Here is a 12,776-nt window from a genome sequence, read left to right as displayed (position 1 = left end):
TAGATATTTTTACTTATTTCAAGAAATCTTGCCAAGCCATATTTACTGGCAGATTAATTTACATGTTTCAATATTTACATATTAACATTTGTTTTTATTTCTTATTTTTGTAATGTGGAGTTCTCTCCTGGTTGGATGAAGTGAGACAGGATACCAGCACATTTATTTTCTGTTTACTGCAGAGTGGAGCGACTGGGAGACTCATGACAATGTCGTGTTTTGTCATGACAGACTCATGACAAAACACTCAGTGTTGGAATGTAGACCTAGTATTTGTAGAGCACTTATTTTAGCAAAGAAAATACCACTTCACAGCATCTTTAACACAAACCCATAGTCAGGACACACTACCTGCCAGTCATTACACATGGTATAGATCAGGGGTAGGCAACCCTAGGCACGCGTGCCTGCATAGGCACGTGGGGGCATTTTCATAGGCACAGGGGGTAGCATTTAAAAAATATATATATATAGTGAAATATTTTGCACTGTTGTCGCATTTATCTTGTTGAAATCCTCCCACAGGTTCTTTTTACTACCACATATTTAATTGACCCTTTATTTGTTTATTATTTCAATTTAGCTGGAAATACATTGCTACAGCCCTGTATCAGCCCTGCTGGTCTCTGACAAGAACAAGTTACAGGTTGAAAAAACCCTCAGCTCAGAACTAGGCAAAATCTGCATATGGCTCGCTGATAACAAACTATCATTACACATGGGCAAAACGGAGTCCATTCTCTTCGGTTCAAATAACAAACTCAGCAAGACCGACGGCTTCTCAGTTACAGTGGGTGACAATATTGTCACAAGGAAAGAAGATATTACCTACCTGGGTTCCATCCTAGAGGCAAATCTTTCCTGTGACAAAATGGCATCCAATGTAATAAAAAAAGTCAACCAACGAACACGATTCTTGTACCGGATCTCCTCACTGGTAAACAAGAATACCCTGAAGACTCTAGCAGGAGCACTCATTCAAGGGTACTACGACTATGCTTGCACCTCATGGTACCAAAGCACCTCAAAGGCGCTAAAAACAAAATTACAAACATCTCAAAACAAACTGGTCAGACTACTGCTTGACCTTACTCCTAGAACCCACCTCACCCCTGCCCACTTTGACAACCTAGGATGGCTTAGAGTAGACGACAGAGTACAGCAACTTGCAATGGGCTTGGTCTACAAGATGCACTACACGACCAAGGTACCCATGTACATGACAAAATACTTCCCAAAGGTCAGTGAATACCACGATCACAACACCAGAGGGAGCTCCACAAATCATGTTAAACCCAGATTCGGCTCAAACAAGGGACTAAACACGTTTCGCAATTATGCCACATCAATGTGGAACGCCCTACCCAAAGCTGTAAAGGAATGTGAATCACTACCCACTTTCAAAAACACTCTCAAAAAACACCTAAGGGAGACTGCAACTCGAAACTGGCCCCTGTAAATGTCCGAACACAACCCCCTCCAATGTACAGTAAATTACCAAGTATGGTCTTGTCAATAATCCAATGTACAGTGTTGTTTGTACAGTTGTACAGTGTCCCCCACCCACCCCTCCTACCCAACCCCCCCCCCCCCCACTCCTACCCAACCCCCCCCCCCCCCCCCCCCCCCCCCACCCAACCACCTCCAATGTACAGTCCCCCCCCACCCCCACCTACCCAATCCAATGTACAGTTTCTACGCCTAATGTATATACTCTTTTCTTTCTGGACTCTTTTTGTATCACAAACAGTACTGTAATTGCAAATCTGGTATGTCATAAATGTATATATGTAGCAGTACTGTCTATCTGTATGTCATGTATGTCATATTATGTTACGATGAATTGAAAATGGGGGACCCTGATGTAAACAAGACGAAAGTCTTTCTCTGGTCTGCATCCCCTTAACAATTGTATGTATTGAGCTGTACTGTACTGTACCCATTCTGCAATCTGTTAATAAAGTTTTCATTCATTCATTCATTCACATTCAGTAACATTTGCAGAGCCTTATAACAAAAACATTATTACGGTCACCATTGTGACCAGTGGGATTAATCAACACATTTTATTATTTATTTTTCTATTTCATTGAACATTGCACATGTTAACACTATGGTTACCACGTCATTCCTCGCCATGCTCATTCTGCCAAAGACGCCGTACCACGTCTTTGATATCAATATTTCTCCCCCGGAGACTTGAGATCTACTGTTGATCCCCTCTCAACTCTCCAACGGTTCAAGAGCGCCATCTGGTGGCCGATCGGCGGATCGCCCAGAGCGGAAACAGGAAATGGAAGCTGGTGCTCATTCCAATTCGGTCCGATCACTCACTAATAGTCCCAGGACTCGAGCTAGCAATCCGTTACCAATAACTCGATAAACAACATGATTTGGACGTATATACTATTATACAACCTGGAAATGGATCGCATATTTCTACATCCCATAATAGGAATATTTCTGCTCCACGCTCATCGCCCAACGCTATGAGGAAGCTACGGTAAGATTCCGCGTTATTTTTTAGCGTGTTCGATATAAACTGCTCTGATGATCATATCACCCACACTAGATGAATCATCTAACGTTGGCCACGGAATTATAAACGACCCCCCCCCCATCCGGTCAACATCAGATGATCAGTAGTAACTTCTAGAAGCACGTCCATTTGAATTTTTTTATCTCGCGCAGATTGCTATCAAACTGTATTTGATCATCAATATAATGCATTTCTGGTCTATAAATCACGTTCTGGAGAAAGCTGCAGAAAACGATAAAAACATACGTATACTTTAGACCGTATTTTAGTATGAATATGTGAATGAAAAAGTATAACGTTGCTACACCCTGAACAATAGATACTTGATGTTGAATGGGCCATAGTAATGTCAATTTAGCAATACAATTTAAAAAGTTATAGCCCTGCAAAGAAGGGGAACTTCTCCATAGACAAATAGAGCTGGCGGAGGATGGTATATTAAGAATATAAGCCTGGCGACCAAAGTGTTAAAAGCAAATTTTTTACTCAAAATGTGACTTACCAAGTCAACTTGTGTTCTTAAAACAATGACAATAAACATAGTTTTATTAGGTTGAAATAATGTGGTTGTGTACTTATTTTTCTGTTAACTTATTATGGATTGAAAACTGAAAACCTTAATGCACAGTAACTGAACTCAATATTTTTAAGTTCTGGTAACTTATTATAATTTTTTTTATAGTGTAGTCTTGCGATCAATCAAAACTTATTTACACGATATACCTCACATTCACCCTCCATTCACATCCTGGTGTTCTCCATTAGGCCTGTAGGTGGAGCTATGACCGCACACGTACAGTACCGATGGTGTGTGATGTGTCCAAAAATGAATGGGCAAATGTGAGTCTGCATTGCATTCCCCCCCCCCCCCCAACTCAGATTTAGGGTTGATTCAACCATCATAATAATATTGTTAATAATAACAATAACAATAATGATGTAATAATGTAAACATTTTCTGTAAAAATGTAAAAATACCTGATTATGAGAAGAAAAAAATTACGATGCATGGAATATTGTTGAGGCACACTAGTTACAACTATATTTCAAACAGGCACTCCATGTCAAAAAGGTTGCTGACCCCTGGTATAGATGCACATAGTCAAGACACACTACCTGCCAATCTTTACACATAGTATAGATAGACATCCCACAAGCACTCCCCACATTTCCTCCTGTTTTATTTATTTGTTTCCTGTTTGTTTATTCCCCTGATAATTTTCATTATATATATCGTTATACTAAAAAGTTCCCTGCCAGTGTACTGCCTTACTAGTTCCACTCCGGTGATTGATATAACGCATTACATTTAAGTGAAGATTTATAATACTACCACTAATAAAATAAACATTTCTGTAAAGTTCTACATTGTACTCTGCCATGTCACAGTTTGAAAACATGCATACTGCCAATATTAAATATGGTAGTTGATGGTTTTAGTATTATTTAGTTCCCTCAATGCCATATATATGTAGTTAGGTAGTTGCTAGCAGGTTGTAAATCATACCACTGGATTCCTCATCATTGTAAATATAGGATTAGCCACCAGAATCAAGATCTTAGGTGGTCTAAAACCTGAGTTACTGGTAAAATCACAGGTGGCAGTGATTTAAAAAAAATAGTTGCCATGGTTACCAGAGGACAGATCTGCAATGGCCCTATAGCCAAAAATCTTTCTTAGGGCATATTCTAACAGTGTGCCAAATGCTTTTATCGTAAAATGCACTATATTTCACATTATCTGCTTGACTATTAGGGTTTTATATTCCAATAAATGTCATGGTGTTTCAGTCGTCCCCAGCAGGGGGAGACAGTACTGAAATTAGGAGGTTTTCTTGTAGAACATCATGTAGTGGTGAGCGTCCTAATTTCAGAACACATGCATCTATTAAAATATTCTGCATATTTTATAATGGGGATTTACATGGAATATTTCCACTGCCCTGTATTGGAAAACTATGTTAATTTACATGACTCATCGGTAGAGTATACACAATTTGCTGCAAAGCTGTGTTATATTTAAGCATTACATCACGCGACGGAGTGTGTTATACGAATTAGATCATGCCTAGGGGTCGTTGTTAGACCCGACGTGCAGCGGAGGGTCGTTAGACCCCCCTAGGCATGATCTAATTCGTATAACACACAACTTCAAGTGATGTAATGTCTTTTATACAATGGCCGAATTCACCCAACCTTATTGCTATAGAATAAACACACAGTAATTGAAGCATAATGGAGATTTATTCACAAAACCATCCGCAGAAAAAGTAGGTAAAGAAAAAAAGAAGTTGCCTCTGTGTCTAGAAGCAGATGGAGGTTGCTTCAAAGCATGCCATCTAACAACAAACTTCATATAAATCCTGCAATGTATTATTGTTTTGACAATGGGTCATGACAAACCAATTACATAATCCAACATTGTGTAAACTAACATATTCCAGTTAACTATCTTTTTTAAATTATTCATTATGAATATATCCATACTTCCATTGTGTCCGGGACATCCAGTGAAATCGCTTCATGCGACAGTGTCCTTTTGCAGAGGGAGGTTGCTACAAAGCATGCCATCGATCTAATTACAAACTTCATATAAAATGACTCTGCTATAGAGCCACACTCGGTTATGCACAAGTTTACAGACATACATAACAGATTTACAAATACAGTACTGTTTTTGTAGGGTGATTATGGTTTATTTACATTGAGGTTCTGGGGTCACGTGGAGTGTGTTATACGAAATACCACCCCCCTCCACCCCACCTACCAATCTACTACCTACCAACCTCCTCCAATGTACAGTTTCTTTGTCAAATGTATATACTCTCTTTTTTAGATTCTTCTTGTATCACAAACCGTACTGTATTTGTAAATCTGGTATGTCATAAATGTATAGATGTAGCAGTACTGTCTATCTGTATGTCGTGTGTGTCATATGATGAATTGAAAATGGGGGACCCTGATGTAAACAAGACGAAAGTCTTTCTCTGGTCTGCATCCCCTTAACAATTGTATGTATTGAGCTGTACTTAACTGTACCCATTCTGCAATCTGTTAATAAACTTTTCAATCAATCAATCAATGTACACTCCCCCCCCCAACCTCCTCCAATGTAGTTTCTACGTCAAATGTACTCTCTTTTTTAGACTCTTTTTGTATCACAAACCGTACTGTATTTGTAAATCTGGTATGTCATAAATGTATAGATGTAGCAGTACTGTCTATCTGTATGTCATGTATGTTATGATGAATTGAAAATTGGGGACCCTGATGTAAACAAGACGAAAGTCTTTCTCTGGTCTGCATCCTCTTCACAATTGTGTGTATTGAGCTGTACTGTATTGTACCCATTCTGCAATCTGTTAATAGAGTTTTCAATCAATCAATCAATCAATCAATCAATCAATCACCAATCCATGAGGTTCCCTCTTACTACCTCCAGATAGTTAGTCACAAACAAATGCAAAGTCAATGGTGTCAAGCTCCTGTCTGTAAATTTCACTGAGCCTCACAGTCAGCTTGTATTTGTTTGTGGCTAACCATCTGAGGAACAGCATGGATTGTGCTGAGAAAGGACTCTACTGATAAACAGTATGTTCCCCGGGTCCTATGTTCCCTGGGTTCTATGTTCCCCGCTTTGATTGATTGATTGATTGATTGACAATTTTAGACCACCAGCCCTGATTCCAAACTCTAACCTTAACCAGTTCGAAAGAGGGCCTAAGCTTAACCGTTCGAAACAAGGCGGACATTAATAATTAATAAAATAATAAAAATTAATAAAATGTTCAATCTATTAATCAATCAAAGCGGGGAACATAGAACCCGGGGAACATAGGACCAGTAAGTATTGAGCCGTACTGTATTGTACCCATTCTGCAATCTGTTAAATAAAGTTTTCATTCATTCATTCATTAAGACATAATATGGTGAAGGTTCCAAAAAGACTGCACCTCTCTCTGGGTCCCCCAACACAAAAGGCACCTCAGCTCTTTCTGCATGCTGTGTAGGGTGGTGGTGGGTGGTTACTTTCTGCTGATTACTTGCTGTTTTAATGAAAACAGAGAAAAGAGCTGACCAGCAGGTACTGTCTGGCAAGCTGAGCTCTCAATAAAATAAGTCTTTCGTTTTTTTTTTTTTTTGGAAGGACTCGAGATGGGTTTTAAATAAAACCATCACATCGGTCACTTTATCAGATTTAAAGCATTCTGTTTTCCAACCATATCGTAAATGATCGTGGATACAAATACAACTAATGATAGACGCTTATAATTTAATATAAGTTATAAATATCAACTATCGGTAGGCTAATAAAAGCTATTCTCCTCTCGAACCCCCCTTGACATGCTGATGTTATCGCGAGACGAGAACGAATGCCGCCTTGAACGCGAACACAAGACCAGCACTGTTGTGTGCGTGTGTGTGTGTGTGTGTGTGCGCGCGCAACGCAAAGCACTGCGTGGGGGTGTTCGCTTGATGTAATTTGTAAAGAAAGAGGGGCTGAGCTAACGCTACCGGTGGGCAAACGGGAGAAGCATAACAATAACGCGTCCTCTACTGTGTTGGGAATTACTTGTATAATATCGTTCTCTGATTGGAAAAGGACAGATTTCATACGGTCTGCTCGGCCTCTTTCAGAAGAGCTCGTCGGCTAAGCGGACTCGATACAGATGCTATTCCAGCGGAGAGGGGAGGCATGAATAAGCAAGAGGGAGGATGGGGTTCTCGTTTTCCAGACGGGTAAAAAACAAGGCTCCGGTGAAGTGAAACGGGCGGTCATTGGGGGTTCCTCTGCGCCTTCGTTGTGTGTGAGGACATTGCTCTTGACGACAACACAAATGGGCTCTCGGACGTCAAGCGGCCGCTGGGCCGCGGCTCGGCATAACACCGAGTCCGGGTTCGGGAACTAGGCTGAGCCGCTAGCCCCCTGCTAGCCCCCTGCTAGCCGCTGCTGCTCCCGATGCTGCTGCCGCTGCTGCTGCTGCCGAGCGGATCCACACGAGAACACAAGCGGCTCGAGTCCTGGGCCCTGGCGCTGCGAGACCTCCTGCTCTACCGGAGGAAGATTCTGTGGGGGGAAATGCCATTTGAAATGTGATGCTTTTCGACTTTAAAGCTCTATTGCTGCAATGTGTAGACAACATAATGCACGACAGAACCACAACAGCGGTCTCCTTTTGAAGGGGGCGAGGTAGACCGATAACAATCAGCGGATATTTGAAGTCGCACCCCGGGTTTGAGCTTCTGTTCCCACCTTTTATGGTCCCGTTGGACCCTTAACGCCACTCTTTTCACACTATCCACCGCGAAGCACCTAGACTCCAGCTGGCGATATGGATAAACTGACGATCATATCAGGATGCCTCTTTCTGGCAGCGGATATCTTTGCGATAGCCAGTATTGCAAACCCAGATTGGATCAACACTGGTGAATCGGGAGGTAATTATCATCTTGTGGATGAATATCTTAACTGTTTTGATTTGCAGCATTTCTCACATTTGTTTTGCATCTCAGATGGAATACTGTCATTGCCTTTCAGAGAATCCACATGACAAAGATGTTTCCTTTTGTTTACATGGTTTTATCTGCAGCAAGAAGTGTCCACTACTGCTTTGTCTGATTAAATTAGCAAATGAGGCAGTGGTTTTAATTTCCTCCTTGTTTTAAAATAGCTGGATCCTTCATATTGGTCCTCCTACTTAATGCTCTATTCTATGTGGTGATTTTTGCAGATCTGTTATTAATGGGGAACATTTTAAAATAAAACTTGTACTGTCTGGTCCCCACATGATCCGATGTCCCATGACCTGGACTGGAGCAGGTGTTGTATTTATCTGGCCTCCCTGCTGGTTTATAAACTAATAACTTACTGGAGCAGGTCTTGTATCTGCCCCCCTTGCTGGTTTATAAACTAATAACTGGAGCAGGTGTTGTATCTGCCTCCCTGCTGGTTTATAAACTAATAACTGGAGCAGGTGTTGTATCTGCCCCCCCTGCTGGTTTATAAACTAATAACTGGAGCAGGTGTTGTATCTGCCTCCCTGCTGGTTTATAAACTAGTAACTGGAGCAGGTGTTGTATCTGCCTCCCTGCTGGTTTATAAACTAATAACTGGAGCAGGTGTTGTATCTGCCTCCCTGCTGGTTTATAAACTAATAACTGGAGCAGGTGTTGTATCTGCCCCCTGCTGGTTTATAAACTAATAACTGGAGCAGGTGTTGTATCTGCCTCCCTGCTGGTTTATAAACTAATAACTGGAGCAGGTGTTGTATCTGCCCCCCTGCTGGTTTATAAACTAGTAACTGGAGCAGGTGTTGTATCTGCCTCCCTGCTGGTTTATAAACTAGTAACTGGAGCAGGTGTTGTATCTGCCCCCTGCTGGTTTATAAACTAGTAACTGGAGCAGGTGTTGTATCTGCCCCCTGCTGGTTTATAAACTAATAACTGGAGCAGGTCTTGTATCTGCCCCTCCTGCCGGTTTATAAACTAATAACTGGAGCAGGTCTTGTATCTGCCCCCCTGCTGGTTTAGAAACTAATAACTGGAGCAGGTGTTGTATCTGGCCTCCCTGCTGGTTTGCACAAGCGTGCTACCCAGTGGCATTTATTTTGCATCAATCCGTGCCACTGATGGACAGCTGCTCCTCATTGTTCCCCCCTGCATGATGATGGTGACGGCTTAGTGAGCGGGTCATGGAGGGTTCGCCCACCAGTACATCCACAGCCAGACTGTATTAGCTCCACAGAATAATCCATGGGTCTGGACAAATGTAATGATTGTATATATGAAATCTGATACGTGCCACTCTACGTTCCACTTCATTGTGTTTGGAATCTCTATGTACACTAAACAAGGATCTGAATTCTCAGGCCCCTCCTCCCATGGGAGAAAATATTTCTGTTTTTATCCCATTGTATACCGTTTGTTTTGTGTTATTTTGGACACATCCAGAAAGTAATTGTGCTAACCTGACTACTGTTGTTTGAGACCCTCCTCCCCTTCGGCCTTCACCACCACCCACCTTGTTGATTCACACCTTAAATCGTCCCACCACAACCAAAACACAAAGTACTACAGGGTTGCATCCCACTCAACCCCAGATCTCCAGATACACAATACTTTTTAATTCTGCCAATTGTATTATTTGTTTTTGAAAGGCAAGACTATTATTTAAAAAACATTTTCTATATATTTCAGGCAGAAGTATTTTTTTTCCTCTTTTGAGAGAGGTGCTATAAAACGAGCAGCTTCCATCTCTTTCCTCTTGCTTCTCCTCTTGGAGCCGCCACTGCTCTCTTTGATGGTTGTATGGGTCTTTTGTTGGGCAAGTTTATGAGACTTGAAGGTGATAGAAGACCATTCACATTTTCAGCACCCCCCCCCCCTTTTACACCTCCCTCTACCCTCACATTGGGAATTTGTGTAACATAATAACAGTAGGATTACTAGGATTATAACTTCTAGGCTAGGGTAGTAGGTAGCAGCATTCTAGGCCAGAGTAGTAGGTAGCAGCATTCTAGGCCAGGGTAGTAGGTAGCAGCATTCTAGGCCAGGGTAGTAGGTAGCAGCATTCTACCAGCATAACCACTCATAAGAAAGAGTTGCATCATTGCCAGAGACCAATGATCCTTATTGGCTGAGATTAGTTAGGTTAGGCACTTAGATTAGTTCAGGTAAGTAAGTGAGACTAAATGTATCCCAGTGTGAACAACCCCACCCCCAAGTCGAGGCAGAGGGTAACGAACACAACAGAGAAAAGACATAGTATAGTATAGTGGAACAAGTATGAAGCAAAACAACAGGCCCAGTTGTTCAGATGATTAGAAATATGACTGATGTTACAGACCAGCCAATAGAAAAAACAGGTAATTGTGGGCGGGCCTATCATTGTGTTTTCCTCCCTAACCTGATGTGTTTCCGGGCGCTTAGCTGAGGGAAAAGTAGAGAAGAAGAAAAGGTAGAAAGGGGGGCTGGCTGCCATGCTACAAGATGAACACTTCTCCCGTAGACAGATGTTTGACGTCCACGTTTGTTTATCATTCATTTGGTGTCTAGTGCAGTTTATACCTGTCGTGTTCATGTTGAATGAAAACCTGAATACAGAGGAAGTGTGGTATGAGAGCTGGTTGCTGATGACTGCTAAAGAAGGGGCTTTACAGCACTAACAAGAATATCGACTTTGACCCGAAGGTAGGCTTGTCCCATGATGTTTAATAGGCAAGAAAGCCTATTATTCATTTAATAATTGCCACAATCCGTGTTTCTTATCCTAGACAAGCTGTTTAATTTAACAAAGCAGTGCTGGTCTGGAATGAACTCATCAGTTTCATGTAAGATTTGAATTGTCACTAGGTTAAGGCAAAGTTTTCGGTTATACCCATTACTGCTTGTCAAATCTTTTTTCCAACCTCAAAAACAGCACCCCTCCACTTCATAAGTATCACACTAACAGCTAAGGTAGAAAAAGGGAGACAATATCATGGCCTAAGAATTTGTGTTTATTCCAAATTGTGCAGGAAAGGGGTCAGGCTCCTACGGACTACAAGTGACCTTGAAAAGTATTGCAGTAAAGTTTGGAGCAGTCTCAGAAGTGTGTAGCAGGAGCCTGTTTGCAAGGGTCACATGTTGTCGGGTCTTACTTACTTAGGCCTTTAAATTCCCAAAGGAACATCGGCCGCTGACGAAGCTCCTCCTTCCTCTCCGGTCTTGTGCCCTCCGCTGCAGATCTTGCCAGGACAGCTCTTGTTTCTTCATCTCCTGTTCCAGGTGGTTTTCGGTCTGCCTCTCTTCCTCCCACATGTCGGGTCTAGGTGAGGTTTAATTTGTGACAATTCAACCTTAGACCAGTGAAGTCAATTGATCTTGGAACAGTATGATGACATGTATGTTTCATACAAAAAGTGGAAGAATAATCCATTCCAGGCCCCAACACTCTTAACTCAATCAGTGCCAGACCCGAGGATAGTCGGGTTATCTCGCCAACCGTTCAGCGCCAGACCCGAGTATAGTCGGGTTTTCATCATGATTTCTTTTATTCGATATTTCTATTCATTTCAGGCACACGGACCTCAGGGTTAACATGGGGAATCATCCTGATATTGCCAAAGTGCAATACCGGCCACATCCTGCCAGGTGGCAGTATCAAGCACCCTTTGAAACCTTATATCTAGCCTGTTCACCACCACTAGCCTGTTCACCGCCCACTAATGATGGCATCGCCACTCTGAAGATGAGTGGACACCGGGCTTGTCGTTTCCTCTCATTTTAGACTGTGACATGGTGAGAAACTGTGGAGAGAGAGGGAGAGAGACGGGCGCAAGGAAGGAGGAGGACAACAACTGCGATGCCTGGAAGAAGAGCAGTGCAGTCAACATGGGGGGATGTGATGAGTACAGAGAGGGACAATGGGGAATGGGACATGAAACATGAAGGGAATATCGATACCGCATGAGGAATGGGCTTATTTGTGTGCATCAGTGTGTGTGAGGCAGCTGGGGACTGACAGTACATTGCTGTAAAATCAAAAGCAAGTGAGTGAGATGGTCACTCTTTCTGTTAGGCGTTATCCAGCTTCAACATCTCAAAACCAACCCCACCCCATCCCATCCACAACACAACAACAGGTCCTGCTATGCCACCCCGCCACTGGCCTACATCGGGGGGGAAATGAGGCGTTGCACCATTGCTCATACATTTCATTTTCTACTCAACGTTTATTTATCCAGATGTCTTCTAGAGCCCAAATGTCTCTGAGTCTACGCCTGCGAGATAACGAGATGGAACGTTCACTTTGTTGATTCATCTCTTGTGTGCATCTCCTATGTTGGTGGTGTGTACATGACTAAACGGTAAACGCTGCATATTTTTGTGCATTTTGTCGTATCAGATCAATGAATATGAGTGTGTGTGTGTGTGTCCTGTCCAGCCTGTGTACCATGGCGTGCCTGTCTGTTGTATGGCAGGCATTCTGCTGAAAGCCAGTGAAGCAGCAGGAGTCTGGAGGATCCGGGGGAAACGCTCATAAAACAGTGCCATTACTGCTGCTATCAAAACCCAGCCTATGCTCTCCTGCTTCTGTCACCGGCCCTGCATACGCTGCCTTCCTCACCTCCAGTCCTCAAAGAGTGTTCAAGGTTACTGGGGAATATGTGGCCCACTTCAGAAATAGGCTTTTGAGGAGGCTCTAGTGGGACATTCAGGTGCCTTTTTAGTCCGTTGAGCCGTGACCTTCATTTTT

At 42.4% G+C, this 12,776-nt stretch overlaps 1 protein-coding gene across 3 annotated transcripts in view; it reads left to right on the top strand.

The window, feature by feature from the left end:
* Positions 1-7,039: 7,039 nt before the first annotated feature.
* mosmoa (modulator of smoothened a) overlaps positions 7,040-12,776 on the top strand; it is a 29,792-nt gene continuing 24,055 nt past the window's right edge. The window contains exons 1-2 of one of the 3 annotated variants that reach the window (XM_084328857.1): positions 7,870-7,978; positions 11,264-11,349. In XM_084328857.1, coding sequence (XP_084184983.1) covers positions 11,337-11,349 — 13 coding nt within the window. In that variant the 5' untranslated portion in view covers positions 7,870-7,978; positions 11,264-11,336. Of the gene's footprint in view, positions 7,979-11,204; positions 11,350-12,776 lie in introns of all 3 variants that reach the window. The other 2 variants (XM_084328856.1, XM_084328855.1) reach the window with 2 other exon arrangements.

This window comes from Notolepis coatsorum (genome assembly GCF_963971535.1).
Source record: "Notolepis coatsorum genome assembly, chromosome: 14".
Lineage (NCBI taxonomy): Eukaryota > Metazoa > Chordata > Actinopteri > Aulopiformes > Paralepididae > Notolepis > Notolepis coatsorum.
Note: the sequence above shows the minus strand (reverse complement) of the source record. Positions and strands in the feature narration are given on the sequence as shown.